This window comes from Nicotiana tabacum, chromosome 9 (assembly GCF_000715075.1).
Source record: "Nicotiana tabacum cultivar K326 chromosome 9, ASM71507v2, whole genome shotgun sequence".
Lineage (NCBI taxonomy): Eukaryota > Viridiplantae > Streptophyta > Magnoliopsida > Solanales > Solanaceae > Nicotiana > Nicotiana tabacum.
This window is the reverse complement of record NC_134088.1, coordinates 43501835-43524211: the sequence shown is the minus strand read 5'-3', so window position 1 is coordinate 43524211 and position 22377 is coordinate 43501835. Positions and strand designations below refer to the sequence as shown.

The 22377-nt window shown below is 39.9% G+C and overlaps 1 protein-coding gene across 3 annotated transcripts in view; it reads right to left on the bottom strand.

Annotated features, from left to right (window-relative positions):
- Positions 1-16378: 16378 nt before the first annotated feature.
- Positions 16379-22377, bottom strand: part of LOC107805661 (protein tesmin/TSO1-like CXC 5) — a 31736-nt gene continuing 25737 nt past the window's right edge. For 2 of the 3 annotated variants that reach the window (XM_075221643.1, XM_075221645.1), the window contains one exon: positions 16379-16841. In XM_075221643.1, coding sequence (XP_075077744.1) covers positions 16573-16841 — 269 coding nt within the window. In that variant the 3' untranslated portion in view covers positions 16379-16572. Of the gene's footprint in view, positions 16842-17697; positions 17756-22377 lie in introns of all 3 variants that reach the window. The other variant, XM_075221644.1, reaches the window with a different exon arrangement.

The following is a 22377-nucleotide window of genomic DNA, read 5'->3' as shown; positions in this document are numbered from 1 at the left end:
TGGATGAGGAAATCAAGAGGCATTTATGGGAGGATTTGGATGAGATGGTGTGTGGTATCCTACATACCGAGAAGCTTTTCATAGGAGGAGATTTCAATGGTCACATTGGAGCGACGTCTGGGGGTATGATGATGTGCATGGTTGCTTTGGTTTTGGAGATAGAAACGGAGGAGGAATGTCTCTGCTGGACTTTGCTAGAGCATTTGATTTGGTGATAGAAAACTCGAGTTTCCTGAAGAAGAGGGAGCACTTGGTCACCTTACGGAGTTCGGTGGCCGAGACTCAGATTGATTATTTACTCTGCAGGAAGTCCGATAGAGGTCTTTGCACGGATTGCAAAGTCATTCCGAGTGAGAACCTCTCGACCTTTCATAGGCTCTTGGTCATGGACCTTGAGATCACGAGGAAGAGGAGGAAGAGGGCGATGTATAGCCCATATAGGATCAAGTGGTGAGCCTTGATGGAAGCTAAAGCGCAGGAGTTGGGGGTCAAGCTATTGACTATGGGGGCTTGGAGGAGTAGTGGGGACGCAAGCGCTATGTGGACCACGACTACGCAGTGCATTAGGGAAGCCGAGAGAGAGGTATTAGGGGTCTCAAAGGGTTACTCTGGTAGTCACAAGGGAGACTGCTTGTGAAATGGATAGGTGCAAGGAAAAGTGGAAACTAAGAAAGTAGTGTATCTGAATAGGGAGAATTATAAGTTGGCTAAGAAAGAGGCAAAGCTAGCAGTTACGGCGGCCAAGACTGCAGTTTTTAGCCATTTGTATGAGGAACTCGAGGGTTAAGGTGGGGATAAGAGGTTGTTCAGGTTAGCCAAGGCGCGAGAAAGGAAGGCGCGTGACTTGGACCAAGTGAAGTGCATAAAGGACGAAGAAGGTAGAGTTTTGTTCTATGAGGGGCTTATTCGTCGGAGATGACAGACCTACTTCCATAGTCTCTTGAATGAGGAGGGGAACAGGAGCATTGTACTGGGTGATTTGGAACTCTCCGGGACTCGTTGTGACTTTGGGTATTGTAGGCGGATTATAGTTGATGAAGTTGAGGGGGCTATGCGTAAGATGAGCAGGGGCAAAGCGACCGGGCCGGATGAAATCCCGATGGAGTTTTGGAAGAGTACGGGCAAGGCAGGCTTGGAGTGGCTCACTAGGTTATTTAATGTCATTTTTAGAACGAAGAAGATGCCCGAAGAGTGGAGGTGGAGCACGATGGTTCCTTTATACAAGAACAAGGGTGATATCCAAAATTGCAATAACTATCGGGGTATCAAGCTGCTTAGCCATACTATGAAAGTCTGGGAGAGAGTGGTAGAGCTAAGGGTGAGGAGGAGTGTATCTATTTCCGAAAATCGGTTTGGGTTTATGCTGGGGCGTTCGACTACATAAGCCATCCACCTTATTAGGAGATTGATGGAGCAGTATAGGGAGAGAAAAAAGGACTTGCATATGGTGTTCATCGACTTATAAAAGGCGTATGATAAAGTTCTGAGGGAGGTTTTGTGGAGATGTTTGGAGGCTAGAGGTGTACCTGTTTCCTATGTTAGGTTGATTAAGGACATGTATTATGGAGCAAAGACCCGAGTGAAGATGGTGGGTGGGGACTCGGACCATTTTTCGGTTATGATGGGGTTGCATCAGGGGTCGGCACTCAGCCCTTTTTTATTTGCTCTGGCGATGGACGTACTGACGCGCCATATCCAAGGGGAGGTGTCGTGGTGCACGCTATTTGCAGATGATATTGTATTGATTGACGAGACTCAAGACGGTGTGAACGCGCAATTAGAGGTATGGAGGTAGACCCTGGAATCTAAATGTTTCAAGTTGAGCAGGACCAAGACAGAATACTTAGAGTATAAGTTCAGTGGCGAGACTCAAGGAGGGGAAGGGGAGGTGAGGCTGGACTCGCAGGTCATCCCTAGGAGAGAGAATTTTAAGTACTTTGGGTCAATTATTCAGGGGGATGAGGAGATTGATGAAGATGTCACACATCGTATTGGGGCGAGATGGATGAAATAGAGACTCGCTTCTGGTGTTTTGTGTGACAAGAAGGTGCCACCGAAACTTAAGGGTAAGTTCTACAGAGTGGTAGTCAGACCAACGATGTTGTATGGGGCTGAGTGTTGGCCAGTCAAGATCGCTCATGTCTAGAAGATGAAGGTAGAAGAGATGAAGATGTTGAGATAGATGTGCGGACACACCAGGTTAGATAGGATAAGAAATGAGGTTATTCGCGACAGGGTGGGTGTGGCCCCCTATTGAGGACAAGATGTCGGAAGCACGGCTGAGGTGGTTTGGTCATGTGAGGAGGAGGAGGAGGAGCATTGATGCCCCGATGAGGAGGTGTGAGAGGTTGACATTAGAGGGCCTACGGAGAGGTAGAAGTAGGCCAAAGAATAGGTGGGGAGAGGTTATTAGGTAAGACATGACGCAACTTCAGCTGACTGAGGACATGACCCTTGATAGGAAGGTATGGAGGTCGAGGATTAGGGTAGTAGAGTAGGTAGTCTAGAGTGTTCATAACAGTAGTATTGATAAGTAGTCTCGCTTTCTGTTGGTAGTAGGTTTTTATGACTAAGCGTTATTTTCTTTCATTGTTGATCACCTTACTATCTTGTTATTTTTATTCTGTTTTATATGGCTTTTTGGTACTGTCCCTTCTTGTCTATATTTTCATTGATGTGGTACTTATGCTTTCCTGAGCCGAGGGTCTATTGGAAATAGCCTCTCTATCCTTACAAGGTAGGGGTAAGGTCTGCGTACATGCTACCCTCCCCAGACCCCATGGTGTGGGATAATACTGGTATGTTGTTGTAGTTGTTGAACTCAAGATTTGTCCAACTCTTCGAATTTCCAAAAATTTCAGCAGATTTTCCGCTAAAACTAGGTGATCCACAAAAACAACAGCAAGAACCACAATATACATGGAAATGGATACCCGGAAAAGATGATGATATCAAACTAAAAGAGATATAGTTATCCACAATAGTGTCAAACGATCGACAAAATGGAATTGTGAATGTAATGTCGAGTCATAGGGGCTAACTTGTCATATGAAAGTCTAAATATGATTTAAGAATAATTTAAGCATCAACACATGAAAATTAAACTTATAAAATCTTAAATGAAACTATTAGGATCATATGGGGGTTAGGTATATATAAAAACATCAAAGGAAATGGAACAAATGGAAGTCCGGATGGCATAGGCCAAATTGGCGATTAGCCATTTTGTTTTTGTCGTGTTTTGAAGTTCCAAACTAGACTATTTTCTTCCATAATTAACATATGGAATTCAATAATATACAAGGATATAATACATGCTGATATTTATCTTGAAAAACCCTTAAAAGATCAAGAAGAAAGGCTAGAACATAGCTAAACCAAATCATGCCGAAAACGAAACGAAAACCCTACATACCTCTTGTGTTCTTGCTTCCAAACCTTGTTCCCTTTGATCCACACCCTTAATTAAGCTTGTATAACTAAAATACAGAGGTGACAAGTTTCCTTAGACACGAAGCTCTTTCCAAAACATGAGTTATAAGGAGAAAGGAGGACTGCAAAGACTTACCTATGTCGTAAGGATCGCGTTGATGTGCTCGCATCTTGAGTTTGAGTTGCGGATGGTGGAATTACTTCAAACCCCTAAGGATGTATTTAGGATGTCTAGAGAGACCTTTTAGGTCTGATTTGTGTCGAAATGAGCCTTAGAGACAAAGGCTACAACTTTATATATCAAGATAATCCTCAACCGACCTTGTGGGTCCCAAAGGGAGCTGCTTGCGCAGTCTCGCAAAAATATAAATATCTCTCCACTATGACATCGTATCGACAAACAGTTTAATGCGCTTGAAACTATACTCGTATATCTTTAATTTGGTGGGTGTATCACCTTGTAATTCCTATTATTTTGAGAGAGAAGCTCAGTAACATTATACCTAAAGTTTAAGTTAAATTATGAACGTAACTTGCGACAACATTTGTTGACTTTTGTTTCCTAACTCGTTTGACTTCAAAACTTAACACACGACTATAATAAGACTAAATAACCTCATAATATCACCTACATATCATGTAAATCACCCTAGTATCACCCCAAAATTACGAGTGATAATATTCCCAACTTGTCGTTTCGACGAAACATATTTTCTTCGATTTGTTTAGCTTCTAAACCTTACAACCCTCTTGGTACTTGCAGTTCATGATATTAAATATGTGTAACCTCCAAGGTAACATGATTAACTTACTTTGATTACTTTCAAAGATGATCTAATTTTCGAGCATACATCAACTGACTTACGACGTACTTTTACGTATGAAAACATGGGGTGTAACATCATTCCCCCCTTTGGAACATTTGTCCTCGAATGTTGACTGATGTGCTTATCAATCTTATAACCTACAACTCTTACGAATACTTTTATATTGTCCTTTCTATCTAGACAATTGTTATGCGAATAAATCCAAAGTCCAGGGCATTCCCCCCTTTAGGCCTCTTTCTCACACCACGACCTTGGTTAGGAATTCTTCCAATATCGTAACTATTGCTACCTTCTATCATGAAACCGGTAGGACTCTGTCCATTTACGCACACCTATGCAACTCTTCTCTCCCTTTTTCCTCCAGCTTTTATCCATTCTCTCCAAGCCTCACTTTGTGAACATATACATAACTATTACCGAGGTCTACTACCCAACCCCAGGTTATTCTCTCCCTGCTTATCCTTTATGTATAAATCTAAGTCCTTTAATGCTTCCTCATTCTGTTCATCTTAAGAATGATAGCCTAATCTCATCTCATGCTTTTGAACTTTTATCCATTCACTGTTGATTCACCTTAATGTTGATCTATAATCTACCACCTATAACTTGAAACCTCTTATGTAATACATTGTCACTTGGCTCACATATCATCGGGGAACATCTGAAGTTATTTTTCGGATCCACCTAGGGATGATACTATAACTATATTTTATAGCATCTCAATGTGATTCATCTTATGGGGGTATTCTAATCCCCTTCAATTCATGAAATCCCTTCTCTTTGAATCATTACTCAATCGAAGGCCTAAACGTCATCCTCTTATCATTTACCATAATTACACTTTTATTCTACTACCAGGGCAGCATTCCATCTCTTCAAAATGCTCCTAGTCTTAAACTCCTTCGAGTTCATTCAGGCTATACTGAGCTTTCTATAACTTACGAAAACCATCAGCTCTCTTGTTTTGATGGGCTTAATCCTGATGCCTTACCTATTATTGTCACCTTCTCACTCACATTTTTATTAGCCTTACTCTTATCTACCTAAAACCTTGTCGCTCTGTCATACTTTAGCTTGCGACCTACATGTATCTATTCATACTACTCGCAGCCTTCATTTAATCTTGCTAGCACCATAGATTTCCTTGTGCTAGTCTATAACCTCAAGCGAGACATCACGCCGCCTCTAACTCTTATTTACTCTCGTAACTAGACCTCTCGGTACCTAAAAACTATAGGCTGGAAGATATGCTTCTGACAACACCACCATAATTTTTGGATACTGAATCACGTCGCTTCTAGCCCTCTATTTGAAGTCTAATCTATTCACAAGCGTCTATACTTGAGTATATTGTACCTTCTTCACATTTACCTTACTTACCTTTAAATCTCGCATCGTATCTTCTGTCGCTCTTGCTTGAGCTTCTATCTCTGTCAGTCCTCTGCTTATGTTTCCTTTCCTCGTGTGCTACGAAAAAATGCCTGAATACGTGCAATGTTCTCACCTGACTTCATAGATACAGTCATACACTCATTTACTAAGTGAGGACCAAGTCGCGCTACATACCTATGTACCTTGTCCTCCAAGTCTGATACAACTACAGGAGCAAACCTCGCCAAAGAATTAAAACAGAGGTTGTATTTTGCAACACTGATGCCCCATTGTCTCAATGTTAAGAACTGATCCAATCGTGCCCTACACGTCTCTGTAGGTAAGTAATGGCGGAGGAATGCCTCTGAGAACTCCCTCCATGTAGCTAGAGTAGTATTTGCTCCCCTAGATCTCCCAAGTGGAATACCAACCAGCTGCGATATCTTGTAATTTATATGCTGCCAATTCAACTATCTCTCTATCTGTGGCATGCATAACTCTAAGGGCTATGGCTATTCTGTCTAGAAAATCCATGGGATCCTCTGATGTGCTAGCTCCCGTGAAAGCTGGAGACTTCAATTTGAGAAAATCACGACTAGAACCCGTATCGTCACCCTGAGGACCTGTATGCTACCGTCTGACCTGAGTAACTGCAATGGTAGTCGATAATCTGACGGCCTCCCTCATGTCATCGTGCTGAGGAGCCAGGGGTGCGATAGCTGGAGCACCCCTAACCTCTCCCTGAATAGACGGAGTCTGTGAAGCTCCGGATGGAACCTCATATCTGGACTCCTCTTGCTTATATAACTCAGGGGGTACTCTGCTACTACCCTGGCCAGTAGGGCTACTTATCGGGCAGATCGGGCGGTTATTTACTCTTAACGGTTCAGCTTATCGGTTATCGGCTTTTAAATATATTAATTCGCTAGCCATCCGATAAGATATCGGGCGAATTGGTATCGGTTTAGCTATTAGGTTATTGGTGCGGTTATCGGGCCACCCGATAATTAAAAACCTATTTGGACTGACTACTTTTATTATGGGAACGAACTAAAATTAAATAAAAAGGCTACTGGAAACACCAAGTATAATGTTACAGTTCAGCTAGCTAGTTTGTTGGTCTTGTTCACAGAATGACATAATCACAGTTCATAAAGTTGTGTAGAAACTTGTGAATATTTTAGTTAACGAAGTATAATGTTACACAGACAAATCGAATGAACAAGTAAACTAATCAACTGCAATCTAAATGATATAACTGTTAACAAAGGGTGTAGAACCTTGTGAATGTTCTAAGAAGATAATTACAGTAAAATCACATTAGTTTTGTGTCTTAAGTGAGAATACAGCAAAGTTTTAATTAGCATGAAACTAGAGAGTAACATGTGATTGAACCCCAAGAAGGAAATAAAGCATTTGAGTGGCTTTAACTAAGCACTGTCTAAAGTAGTCATAAAGTAAATCATAGAGACAACATAAGTATAAAGCAATTTGCGGTTACAGCATCCGTTCACATGCATAATGCATTAAGGCTCAGATTTCATTTTTCCAGTGATCCCTTCAATACCAAAGGAAGAAACTTGAAATCACTTGCAAGAAACTTAACTAATTCCCTGTCAAACAACTTCACAGAGCTCTAAACTGAAAGGCCACCCTTGTACCTGTAAGGCACTATCTTGCTTTTTCAATTTTTTTTGCAGTATATTGGGTCAAAGAAAAGGAATCAGATACTATTCTGCCTAAATACTAGTAGTATATTGTATGCAATTTGAGAAGAATTGCCATAGGGAAGGAAGATGACTGATCACTTTGTGAGGACATAAACAGCATAGACAATACCAGGTAGCCATCCAAAGAGAGTCATCAAAACACAAATCCAGTGCTACAGATTGGGGCATGGGAAATGATCAAAATTGCTATAATGAAACAGAACCGATGCACATCCATAATTTGAATTCTTACCAGATATATTAACACTACACGTCAATTACGGAAGGGTCTTTTCCATCGCTAGCTAAATCTGAATAAAAAAATTAAAATAATGAGTCGTGCGATAAATATAAGCATATCCACAACAGTTATTTACAACAAATATAGTAACAATATTATTACCTTGTTCAAGCTGCTCGATTTTATCAAGATCTTCCTCAACACTAACAAGTTGTTTTAATTTTTTATTTCGAAGCCAATCTTGAAGACACACTAGAGCTTGCACCAATTTAGGAGTTAATGAACTCCTAAATGAATCAAGAAGACGTCCTCCCGTACTAAACGCACATTCGGATGCCACACTTGAAACCGGAATAGCTAATACATCACGAGCCATCTCCGCAAGAACAGGAAATCTAGCTGAGTTCAATTTCCACCAGAGAAGAACATCAAATTCTTTAGTGCCATCCTCAGTTTCTTCACCAAAATATTTATCTAACTCTGTTCTAGTATCCACACCTCCACTCCCACTTTTACATTTTTTTTATATCTTGCATGAGTGATTTTAAAAGTCATGTATTTTGGGTGCTTACTTGACTGCCAGAAAGCCCGGAAGTAGAAGTGTCCAATGAATAACAATCTAAAGATGAAGCAAGCACGACACCTTTTGAGCTGGACTTTACATACACACTAAATAATGAAGTCACATACTTCTTCACTTCTTCTTGTATAGTTGCCCCCGGATTTTCACCAAACATCTTTACAAGTGCATAGCCAACTGATTCGAGCTTGTAAGTGGATCCAAAATACATGAGATGAAAATTATCTTATTCATTTTCCCTGGATCACCCCAATACTTATCAAACTTTTCTTTCATCTTCTTTGTCATTTCACTTAAAACTGTATCTTCATTTGCTATTAATTGCTTCAAATAAACAGCAACCGCACAAATTTCAAGAAAATAAATATTCGATGTAAGATAACGTGATCCAGATATTTTCAAAGTAAGAAAATAGAAGACTTCAAGAAACTTTGTAATTCTTTTTACATTCTCCCAAACACTACTCAAAAGTTCACCTATAGGAATTCCAACTTCAATATAAGAATGCTCAAGATAATGTCTCAGGCCAATTTCACTAGAAGCATAATTTGAAAATGCACTTTCAAATTCAACAACCCTGCGCAACATCAAGTAGGTGGAATTTCACCTAGTTGGAACATCCAAGCATAAAGATTTTTTTACAATTTAGTTGTTCATCATCAAAACATTCTTGAAACCTCTTCAGCCTCGCATGAGATTGCCTAACATATCTCACTGCATACCTAACACGTTCAATAGACACTGAAGATTCTTTTAAACCATTCTAGACCACAAGATTCATGATGTGAGCCATACATCTCACGTGAAGTTGATTACCGTTCATCAAATTAGTTCCCATTTTTGTTAATTGCTTAGACAATTCTTTTATTGTCACATCATTTGAGCTTGCATTATCAATTGTAACAGTAACGATCTTATTTATCCCCCACTCACGTAAGCACCTACCATTACTATTTGCCATATCATCGCCTTTATGACTAACAATAGGATAAAAAATAATTATTCTCTTATGCATATTCCATTCGCTATCAATCAAATGGGCAGTGATACACATGTAATTGATTCTTTGTATAGAAGTCCAGGTATCAGTGGTAATACATACTCTTTATTTTGTTTCTATAAAAGACCTCTTCAACTTTTGCTTTTCTTCATTAAAAAGATCAAAACAATCCCTAGTTACAGTACTATGGGAAGGGATCCGAAAATAAGGTTGCACCACTTTCATAAAGTCTCTAAAACCTTCTTTCTCAATAAAGCTGAAAGGAAGCTCATCAACTATTACCATACGACATAACGCCTACCTACACTCTTCTTGATCAAATTTCCAAGTAACAATAACTACGTCACCCTGACTACCCCCCGCTACGTCACCCTGACTACCCCCCGGAACAGATTGAAAGCCTAAATTTGATTGTTTTTTATCAATAATAGCAGGGCGTTTAGGACACTTAAACATATGAGAAAGAAGTGTTGACGTACCGTCTTAGGTCTTAAAACAATACTCAATAAAGCAATAGTCACATTTTGCTTTTGTACTCCCTTCGGAAGTAATAATTTCTCTTAAATGATCCCACACAACAGACCTTTTTTCCTTTTTTGGTTATATTTGACTCCGTTATTTCAGCTTGACTTATTGCATTTGAATTAGAAGCCTCACTTTCACCCATCACCTTATCACTTTGTATATTTTCAGCCATGGTACAGATTAAGGAACTATCTGCAGAAAGACACAAGATTAAATTAAGACAGAAACAATAGTTAGTTTGAGGAAATTCAGTTAAAGATCGTGCTTATATCAACTAAATAAATGAAAGTTAACGGTATTGAACAAAACGATTGGCAAGGAGCTAAAAGAGATAAACCCCTCAACTAAAAGACTCAAACCAAGCTTTGTTCAGATAGGAAAAACACAAATATTCAGGAATACAGAAGAAAAAAAAAGCACTAATAAGTAATGGAAAAGCCAAAAATCAAATATGCAATTCTAATGTAATAAAACTAATACGCCTTAATGGAAAACTACATCTGCTGCTCTGGCTATGGAAAGAGACGAGAGGGAGACGGCGAGAGGGAGAGGCGATATGGCGAGTCGGCGAGAGGGAGAGGCGAGACGACGAGAGGGAGAGGCGATATGGCGAGAGGGCTGGCCGTTGGGTTTCTAAGGGAAATTAAGATTTTTAGATGTTAGTGTTTCTAAAGTCTAAATGTCTAATAGAGTAATACAGTGGCAGTACTGGAAGTGGAAGTGTGGAAGGGATTTTTATTATTTAATATACATAGTAACATATGGATATATATATATATATATATATATATATATATATATATATATATATTCTTAACGGGTTAACGGATTATCCGTTAAGAAAATTGAATAATCCGCCCCCAAACCGATAAGTCATTAATAAAAAAATTTCAATATGTTCCCCATCCATTAAACTGTTAATCCAATACCAATAAGCTATTAAGCCACTTTTGTGGTTCGGTTTTCGGTTTCAGTTCGGTTTTGAACACCCCTACTGGCCAACAACGGGTTTGCCCTTCTGGACAACTGTGAGTCTCTTCATCGGCATCACTATATATAAAACGTTTCGTCAGAAGGCTGAATTCTTATAACATAGCTCTATCACACGATCTAGAGAAGAAGGACAACCATCCTATAATGCTCTGTAGCCTCCTGTTTATCAGTGTGGCGCGCAACACACTCATAAACAAGACTCTACTAGATACGGCTTTTAGACACCCTAGGACTGAACTGCTCTAATACCATGTTTGTCACGACCCGGCCTAGGGTCACAACGGATAACCGACACTAAGCGCCGATCATTACTAAACTTGCTGATAATCTACTAATCATGAATATAAACGGATAAACTGAACAGGCAGAAGCATAGCTAATAAGAATTGTACAATCTGGAAAGCTGACAAGGGTAACACAAGCTGACAAACAAAAACATACTAACTGCACAGGTGCATATCTACAGGCCTCTAGAAGTGCTGAACTGAAAAAGTACTGGACGGAACAGGGCCCCGTCATACCCAAACTAGCTGACTATACACATACCAAAATATAAGTAACTCCGGGAGTAAGCGGAGTGACTCCAACAGCTAGTGGATGGCCTACTGATGTGGCTCAAATGCTGACCTATTTGTACTTGTGCGGCATGAAACGCAGTGCCTCGGAAGGGACGTGAGTACAATATGTACAAAGTATATAGGGTGGAAAGCATATGTAAAGCATACTAAAGTATGACTGTAAGATGGAAATCTAAATATAAGCTGAAAGCTAAACAAGAGTCTGAACTAGCAACTGAGCTGGAACTGAACCAAAGTTTAAGCTGAAACTGTGCTGAAACTGAACAACTATCTGAACCGGTACCTGTCTGGTGTTATGGGCTATATCCCCCTAATCAGGTAACTGTAAAACTGAACTAGCCTCATGTATAGTCATGCAATGCAAACTTAAGCTATATACGCGTATATAACATGCATGACTGGTGTTATGGGCTATATCCACCCAGCAGGTAAATAAATAATCAACAGGCTCAGCTGGTGTTATGGGTTATCTCCCCCCAGCATATAATTAATAGGCCTCGATGGCGTTATCGGCTATCTCCCCCCAGTATATAATCAATAGGCCTCACTGGTGTTATGGGCTATATCCCCCAGCATAATCAATGTAAGCATGTATGAGGCATAACACGTGTGGCAACATCATATGGACTCAAGAGATCATGAAGGAAACCATAAACGGAATCACAAACATAATCTGACGCTCGTCGTTCATAAGTTGGACGGAGGATGCTATCCCCATATTAGGGAGAAACTGAGTGTGTACATGAGAGACTAAGGTTAATTAACTCATTAGGATCCCTCTATAATCAATTTAGAACCAAGGAACTCAAGATTTTTCCAACTCTTCGAATTTCCAAAAATTTCGACAGAGTTTTCCCTAAAATTAGATGATCCCCAAAAACAATAGCAAGCACCACAATATACACAGGAATGGATACCCGGCTAAGATGATGACATCAAACTAAAAGAGATCCAGTTATCCACAATAGTGTCAAACGATCGACAAAATGGAATTGTGAATGTAATGTCGACTCATAGTGGCTAACTTGTGACATGAAAGTCTAAATAAGATTTAGGAATAATCTAAGCATCAACACATGAAAATTAAGCTTATATAATCTTAAATGAAACTATTAGGATCATATGGGGATTAGGTATACATAAAAACATCAAAGGAACGGAACAACCGGAAGTCCGGATGGCATAGGCCAAATTGGCGATTTGCCCTTTTGTTTTTGTCGTGTTTTGAAGTTCCAACCTAGTGTATTTTCTTTCATAATTAACATATGGAATTGAATAATATACAAGGATACAATAAATTCTGATATTTCCCTTGAAAAACCCTTAAAATATCAAGAAGAAAGGTTAGAACATAGCTAAACCAAATCATGCCGAAAACGAAACGAAAACCCTACATACCTCTAGTGTTCTTGCTTCCAAACCTTGTTCCCTTTGACCCACACCCTTACTTATGCTTGTATAACTAAAATACAGAGGTGACAATCTTCCTTAGCCACGAATATCTTTCCAAAACATGCGTTATAAGGAGAAAGGAGGACGGCTAAGTCTAACCTATGTCGTAAGGATCATGTTGATGTGTTCGCATCTTGATTTTGAGTTGCGGATGGTGGAATTGCTTCAAAACCCTAAGGATGTATTTAGGATGTCTAGAGAGACTTTTTAGGTCTGATTTGGGTCAAAATGAGTCTTAGAGAAGAAGGTTACAAATTTATATATCAAGATAATCCTCAACCGACCTTGTGGGTCCCAAAGGGAGCTGCTTGCGCAGTCTCGCAAAAACGCGAATATCTCTCCACTCTGACATCGTATTGACAAACGGTTTAATGCATTGGAAAATAGAATCGTAGATCCTCAATTTGTTTGGTGGATGAACCCGTAATTCCGATTAAATTGAGAGAAAATCTCAATAACATTAGACCTAAAATTTAAATAAAATTATGAACGTAACTTGCGACAACTTTTGTCGACTTTGGTTTCCTAACATGTTTGACTTCAAAACTTAACACACGACTATAACACGACTAAAATTCCTCATAATATCACCTTCATAGCATGTTAATCGCCCTAGTATCACCCCAAAAGTACGAGTTATAACATTCCCAACTTGTCATTTCGACGAAACATATTTTCTTCGATTTGTTTAGCTTATAAACCTTCCAACCTTCTTGGTACTTGCAGTTAATGATCTTAAATATTTGTAACCTCCAAGTTAACATGATTAACTTACTTTATGTACTTTCAAAGATTATCTAATTTTCGAGCATACATCAACTGACTTACGACGTACTTTTACGTACGAAAACATGGGATGTAACAGGCCCAATCGTTTGCAACCGGGGGCAGGTCCATCCGTTCCATCTGGAATCTCGACACGAATTCCCTAAGCATCTCGTTGTCCCTTTGACTTTGAATAGGTCCGATTTACTCGTTTCGACTTTGATAGCGCTAACATGGGCTTTAACGAAGGCATCTGCAAGCATAGCAAATGAATCAATAGAATTTAGAGGTAAGTTATGGTACCATGTCATTGCTCCCTTGGATAAGGTCTCCCCGAATTTCTTCTACAACACCGACTCGATCTAGTCATCCTAGAGGTCGTTGTCTTTTATTGCACACTTATAGGAGGTCACATGCTCATTGGGATTTATGGTCTCGTTGTATCTGGGAATGTCGGGCATTTGGAACCTTTTCAGAATTGGCTTTGGTGCAGTGCTTAGGAGGAAAGGTTTCTGAATGAACTTTTTGGAATCTGGTCCCTTCAATATTGGAGGCGCTCCCGGGATCTGATCGACCCTCGAATTATTAGTTTCCACCTTCTTGTCGTTCGCCTCTATCTTCTTCTCGCCGGATTCCACTCATTTTATCAGTGCTTCGAGAATTTTCATCACCTCCGAAGTTTTTTCGGGTCCGGATCCGTTGGGTTCTGTGACAATCTGTTCTTCTCTCTGAGCATCTTCTCCAACCTGTTTGGGTTCGGCCGTGTTGTGCGCGTGATTTTGACTCTGCAGTTGTGCAATAGCAACTTGTTGAGCTTGCAATATCTCAAAAATCAAATGTAAGCTAACTCCATCACCTCCCCCTTTCGGGTGCCTTGTTAACCGATGGTCGTGGTGCCCCGTGAATGTTGTTATCAGGATCAGTCGGTAGGTTGATGTTGATAGCAACCTGTGAATTGGCATCGACTGGGTCAGCGATCGAAAAGCCATTAGGGCCAACATGGGGTACGTTGTTGCTTGGAACCACGTTATTATTTTCACCGTGGTGGTCTGACTCGGCGTCAACACCCAAATGAGCAGATTGGGAATTTGACATATTGAATCATCCTGAAATCAAACTTCAAAGAACAAGCGTAAAATATAGTGTGTTATAAAGATCCATATTAAATCACCACTATTACCCTTAGCCTCACGGTGGGTGCCAAACTGTTTACCCTAAAAATGAGTAATAATTAAATCTGTACGCGGTTTAAAGGATACGTGGTTTAATTTAACATGAATGGTCAAAGACCAACAAGTAGTTGAATTAAAGGGAAACAAAACGATCAAACCAAATGTGACAAAGTAATTAAGCATGCGTTGGATTTGAATGTTAAAGGCCGGTTCCAATCGAGCCCTTGGAATGGAGCTCGATGGTAACTGAATGGATGAACAGCTTGAAGAACACTTGAACAATTGGTAAAAGACAAAAGTAAACTTTATTGCTTTGATATGTGTGCCAACAGTGACCCAAAAAATAAAAAGGTTCCCCTCTTTATATAGTAGAGCAGTTTTAGCTCTAATACAAGTCTAAATAAGGTAAAAATCCCTTCCTTCCTTTTTTCCCAAGAAAACACGATCCGCCGTTAATATCGGGCGTGATTCGTGTCGTAATATCCGGCTGGTATTGGATATTCCGGCTCCTCGTTTGTCCTTTTTAATTGTCTTCCCTTTAACCCTGATTCTTCGTTTCGCTCGAGCTTGATTCTTCCCGTGTTTGGCCATGCTCGATTCCCGACGTATCATTCATCCACCCCCGGGCTCCGATCTGCGGTCACCCTCGGCCTTACCCGAGCCAGCATCGAATCACGTTGTTCGTCGCTTCTTCATCGGGAAATCAGGGGTAACTTTATCCCCGATTTTACCCATACACAATTATCAAACTTAAATTTAAAGGGAGAGGGAGGGAAAACTAAGCATCGGCAATGGTGCATATTTCATTTGTTCTTAGCTTGGAGAATTAAAAGCATAACTCTTGCTTCAATTTTTTATCCATGTATTTTTCCATCTATATTTAGCAATTCATTATGTCATTCACACCTATAAATGAAACAAAAATAGTCCTAAGTGAGTATGTACTTTTGTCTTGAATTTTTTGAGTAAATACAAAATTAATATATCAAAATTAGAATACAGCATCCGAGGATAGAGGACTTTTGTTGCGACAGGTTTCTTCATTGAGTTAAATAAATAGGATGAATGATCATCATTTTAAGGAACTTAAAATTTGTTTTATCTAAATTTTATTTGATGACTCAAATATATTTTTAATAATATTATAACTTTTTAGTATTTATACTTATAGTACGGGGTACATGCACAACGCACGTGTCCAGAAACTAGTTACTGATACATCCAAATAGAAGAAACGTGTTTCTAATTTTGCAAATTAGAGCAGAATTAATAGGTCTTTGCAATCAGGAGAGAAGAAATCAAATATCAACGTAATTAACCATTAAGACTAAAAGTTTCAGCACTACAGGCTACTATGTGCTTAATAATAAGCAATGGCATTAAAACTTAGTTTGCGCACCTTTTTGCATAAGTTCACTAGGAAAAATAAATGGAAAAAGATCGAGTAAAAAGCAGAAAGAAGATTTGAGCATTACATCTTTACACGGAAAATCTAGCATTTTGTTCGAGTTTACTGGCACACATGAAAAGGGCAGCCCGGTTAACTACGCTCCCGCTATGCGCGTAGCCGGACCACAAGGGCCTATTGTACGCAGTCTTACCCTGCATTTCTGCAAGAGGCTGTTTCCACGGCTTGAACCCGTGACCTCCTGGTCACATGGCAGCAACCTACCATGGCAGGAACCTTACCAGCAACCTAACGAGCTACACATGGATTTCAGAAAAAAAGATGAATAATTGTAACTTTCAATAAAATTATACTAAGGAAAACTGTAGTAAGGTTACATGAATGGTGCTAGTTAGTTCTAACTTTCTAACAAATGAGGCCTGAAATAACCTTGCCACTGCATCGAAGACAAACTGAATAAAGAATAGCCTAATATTACAGAGATGCAGCAGCTCGAGGCAAACCTCATCCTAAATCTCTTTACAGCTTATTACAGATTTTTGATTTCACGTCCCCATTCCCATCCGGAGGATGAACTTTAGGACATGGGTTATTATTAAAAGCAGTAGTTCCAGGTTCAACCTTTTGCGGTGGAGGTGGAGGTGGAGGAGGAGTTGGAACAGTATTGGCAACACCATTCCTGAAAGGTTCATGTTGATTCCTTGAATCAGTCATGGCTATGCCGTTGCCGTTCACTTCATTTTGGCTACCTGAATCAGCACCTCGCACCATTGAAGAACATTTTGTTTCTGTATTCAGAATAGACGTATTTAGTAACTAATCAACATATCCCAGATGAAACATAGCAGTATCAACATATGGACTGTGTTCCTCTCGTGAAGCGGGGAGGGGATAACAAAACTGCAAATGAACCAAGCATACTTTGCAGTTTCAAAGGTCCCACCCCCCTCGAACATAATAAGAAAGAAAGGATATTCCTGATAGACAGGCAATGAAATTTCAAAGTATATTGCAAAATAGTTTAAGAAAATGCTTTATTCAATTTAAGGGCAAGAAGAGATTAAGGGAACACGAAAGTGAATTCTTTACAAGTGCGGAGGACCACTCTTTGAAGGTCTTGTCTACAGATAAATGCCCTTTTCCTGTTTGTGAGTATGTCTACCAACTCGACTTACTTCAGCTAAACTTTTACCAAACGAACAAGGATTAATTCCCTTCGTAACTTGAGATTATCATCCTATGACAGTGTGGCATCCGCTCAGTAAACCTATGGTTTCCAGCACTCATAGGACCAGGGGCAGAATCCAAGATTTCGAGAGGATGGAGGCACTATTACGAAGATGTGGATCCAGGATATAAATCAGTGTGCTTCAAATCAGCAAGTGTGCTTCAAATCACAAATGGCTATTCTCAGGTTTTCTACAGGTTGGTGACATTTTTACATATATCTCCGTGCAAAAATATTCAGATCAGTTAAACACATTGGCTATATGCTACATCCTTCACTTTTACTGGTTTTAATATACACATTTGCTATAATTATATAAAACTTTACGGCAACAAAAGGAAAATAGGGATTTCTATGTGTCAGACTTGGAAATTTAGAAAGAATAAACCAAAAAAATAAGTAAAAGAGAAACGTACCCAATTGAAACGCAAGAACAGATACCAGACGTGCCCATCCTCGTGGGTGGGCCCAATTCTAGAAAAAGGAAAGGAAAAGCAATAAGATAGACATAGGATTTGAACCCCCGACCTCACTTAAAGAGGTGCACACAACAATTATTGCACCATATGACACTTTGAGCTTGGCTCAACATATATATTTAAGTATTTTATAAGAAAATATACTCCCTCTGCTTTAATTTATGTGAACATATTTGACTGGGCACGGACAACAACAACAACAACAACCCAGTGAAATTCCACTAGTGGGGTCTGGGGAGGGTAGTGTGTAAGCAGACCTTACCCCTACCCCGAAGAGGTAGAGATGCTGTTTCTGAAAGACTCTCGGCTCAAGAGGACAAAAAGACAAAAGGGGACAATATCAGTATCACCACAGAAATCATAGGAAAAATAGGAACAGCATGAAATCCAGAAGAAAGATGCAAAGCAAAAGCGATAGCTAGTAAATAGGTCCGGCACTGAAATGGAAAATAGTAAAACACGACATTGCCACTAGCTAGCTTAGACAAAAACCCTACCAGACTAGTCTCACAACGGTACGAAGTAAGGGAAGACTTAACTACCTCCTAACCTACAACCCTAATACTCGACCTCCACATCTTCCTATCAAGTGTCATGTCCTCGGAAATCTGAAGTCTCGCCATGTCCTGCCTGATCACCTCTCCCCAATACTTCTTCGGCCGCCCTCTACCTCTTCTTGTGCCCTCCACAACCAGCCGCTCACACCTCCTTACCGGGGCATCTGGGCTCCTCCTCTGTACATGCCCGAACCATCTGAGCCTCGCTTCCCGCATCTTGTCATCAATGGGAGCCACGCGCACCTTCTCCCGAATATCATCATTCCTAATCTTATCCATCCTAGTGTGCCCGCACATCCACCTCATCATCCTCATTTCTTGCTACTTTCATTTTCTAGATATGTGAGTTCTTAACAGGCCAACATTCAGCCCCGTACATCATGGCTGGTCTAACCACCGCTTTATAGAACTTACCTTTGAGTATCGGTGGCACTCTCTTGTCACACAGGACTCCAGATGCTAACCTCCACTTCATCCATCCTACCCCAATACGGTGTGTGACATCCTCGTCGATCTCCCCCCCCCCCTGGATAACCGACCCAAGGTACTTGAAGCTGCCTCTACTTGGGATGACCTATGAGTCAAGCCTCACATCCATACCCACTTCCCCCGGCTCAGCGCTGAACTTACACTTCACACCCATTTGACTGGGTACGGAGTTTAAGAAAAAAGAGAACACTTTTGAACTTGTAGGCTAAAATGAGGCACACATATTTTGTGTGGCTATAAATCATTGTATAAAGGCAAATTATTTTCAAATATGCAAAGTAGTCATTCTTTTTGGCACGGACTAAAAAGGAAATAGGTTCATAAATTAAAAGGGAGGGAGTAGCATTATTATACATGATCTAGGGAGGGGAGCATGGGTGCACGTAAACCCAGGCCCACAACCTAGATATGCCACTTCATGGACTTGTGCTAGTTTTAGTTTTATGTGGTTACTTGTCTCATCTAAACTCCAAACTTTTCAGCTCTTGGCAACTGATTATGCACACTATAATTTCAGCTTTGAAACTACCTAACCAGCTGATTTACCAGAATGTTTAATGGAAAAATACAATTACCCCTTGAACTATAGACCAAATCTCTATTACACACTTTTTGCGGACGAAAATAACCTTACTCACTCAACCTTTTCAGAGTTTGCCTAATACACACTACTTTTTCCTTGACCAATTTATCAAAATATGTGTAATGTCACACTCCAATGAAATAGTGACATGTGTCATTGACGTATTTAAAAAAAAAAACTTAAAATTATAATGAAACCTATCTTCTTCATCAAATCCACCACCATGGCTGTCATCTCCTCGGCCACCATTCAGATTTCTTTGCATCTGTTAGTTCTATTTTCACCTCATTTTCTCCATTATCTTTCTTATCTTCTTCTTCTTAGTTCTTTTCTTTTTCGGCAGGTGAATCCTAGAAACGATTAGTAAGATCCGCAACATCTCATTAAAAGCAAAGCATTCTTAGGCGGAATGCAAACGCTTACACTGGCTTTGTCCTCTTCCTCTACTTCTAATTCCTTCATTTCAACAGTACTCTCAAACAATTTCCAAAATAATTTGGACAAACCTAGAAGATCCTTCTTTAAAACTATATATTATCTCTCTCCACCTTTAAAATTGCATAGGCGATCAAGCTTTATTATTAGACTCTTCTTAATTTCAAGGGAGGGGTTTCGGGAAAACAAACGGATGATGGGGACTGTGAAAGACAAACATGGGAGGAGTTTTGTTTGTTGAAGAAAGAAAAACACAACATAAAAGAAAAGAAAAGAAAATAGAAAAATCAATTTAAATTGGATCAATTTTATTAGATATGGATCGTTCAAATAAAGCATCAAGTATATTTTTTTGTTTCTTCACACGCCTCAATTTGTTGGTAAACCACGCACTGGCCACGTAGACAAAGTTGTGTGTATTAGACACTCTAGAAGTGTGTAAGGTGAACTTCATTCGCAAAAAATGTATAACAGGGATTTGGTCCATAGTTCATGGGTAAGTTATGTATTTTGCCAAGTTTATTTAATGGAATTTTCTAATTGAGGCCTACCTCACTTTCGCAGTCCTTGGCAGGGAGACAGGAATCCATAAATATTTCAGCACACAACTATAACTTCTTATTAAGATTTTTCCAAAATTCATACTTTTCATCAAACTACATGTGCATACTTAAAGAAAATAATCCATATGGGTAATAGTAACTAGTTGGTAACAAAGGCCACACTTTAAGTCTGGTATTTGCTAAGTGTTTAAGCCTGGTTGGAGATTTGTATATCAGTATTGTAAGTCTGAGATTTACCCTATTTCAGTGAACTTCTAGTTTGTCTTAATATTGGAACGAGTTGGGACCACATAGAGCGGAATAGTTATAAGAGGATTTATACAGCGGGACGGTCCCTGCATAGCTTCAACTTGAGGCGAAGTTGGTTGATTAATTGATTGATGTAACGACCCGACCGGTCGTTTTGAGTATTTTAGCCATGTTTCGCTTGTTTGATGCTTTAAATGTGTAATTGTTATTATATGATTAGCGGGGATGGTTAGTTCGGGTTCGGGTTCGGGTTCGGGGAGGTTTTGGAGTGAATTGGGAACCTTAGTCCCAGGTTGGAAGCTTGAATTGTAAGAGTTGACAGGAGTTTGACTTTTGTGTAGACGACTTCGAAATGGTGTTTTGATGGTTCCAATAGGTTTGTATGGTGATTTTAGACTTAGGCGTATGTCCATATTTGGATTTGGAGGTACATAGGTTGATTTGGTGCTTTTTGACAAAAGTAGGAAAGTTGAAGATTTGGAAGGTTCATAGGTTTGACCGAGAGTTGACTTTGATGATATCGGGTTTGGATTGTAGTTCCAAGAGTTGAAATAGGTCCGTTGTGTCATTTGGGACTTGTATGCAAAATTTGAGATCATTCCGAGTTGATTTGATATGGTTCGGCATAAGTTTTGGAAGTTGAAAGTTCATTAGTTTCTTAGGCTTGAATCGGGGTGCGATTCGTGGTTTTGAGGTTGTTTTATGTGATTTGAGGCCTCGAGCAGGTCTGTATTATGTTTTGGGATTGGTTGGTGTGATTGGACGAGTCCCGGGAGCCTCGGGTGTGTTTCGAGGTGGTTTCAGACCAGTTTCCCTTGTTTTGCAGCAGTTGCCTTATGGTGTTTATCGTGATCGCGGAAAGAGGGTCGCGATCGCGGAGTGTATTTGGTGGCAGGTGAATTTTGCTCTTCGTGTTCACGATGGAGGGGTCGCGTTCGCGGAGCTTGTGGAGCAGTGGCCTTCGCGTTCGCGTACGGAGAGTCGCGTTCGCTTAGAAGGGAAGGATGGTCGTGCGCGTCAGAATTTTAGCCTTCGCGATCGTGTGGGATTGTCCCCGTTCGCGTAGGCTTGGTAGCTAGTGAATAGCGAGCCTGGGGCCGCGTTCGCGTAGGGTCTTTTGTGGAACTGGAATTTTTGGTCTTCGCGATTGCGATGAGGGTCCCGCAGTCGCGATGCATATGCCTAGGTAGACCTTTAAAATATCATTTTCGGGATTTGAGTTATTTTATCACATTTTGAGTTATAGAGCTCGGATTTGGGTGATTTTGGAGGGGATTTTCACGATTTGGATCGGGGTAAGTATTTTTTGACTCGGATGTGTTCATTATTCATAATCCCAACCTTGATTTTAGTGGTTGATTGATAAATCTAAGTGAAGAAATTGGAGATTTTAGTAAAAACTTTTCTAAATGAAATTTGAGGATTTGAACCGCGATTCGGAGTCGGAACAGGATGAAACTAGTATAGTTGGACTCGTATTCGAATGGGTGTTCGGAATTTGTGACTTGTGTCGGATTCCGTGAAGCAGGCCCGGGTTGACTTTTTGATTTTGTCCAAAATTGAAGCTTTATTGTTTGGGGTTGTTTCCTACGGCATTATTTGATGATATTAAGTTGTTTTTTACTAGATTCGAGCCATTCAGAGGTCGATTCGTGTGGGAAGAGCATCTTGGAGTATTGATTCTCGCGCTTTGAGGTAAGTAACATATTTAAACTTGGTTTAAGGTTAATTATCCCTGTGA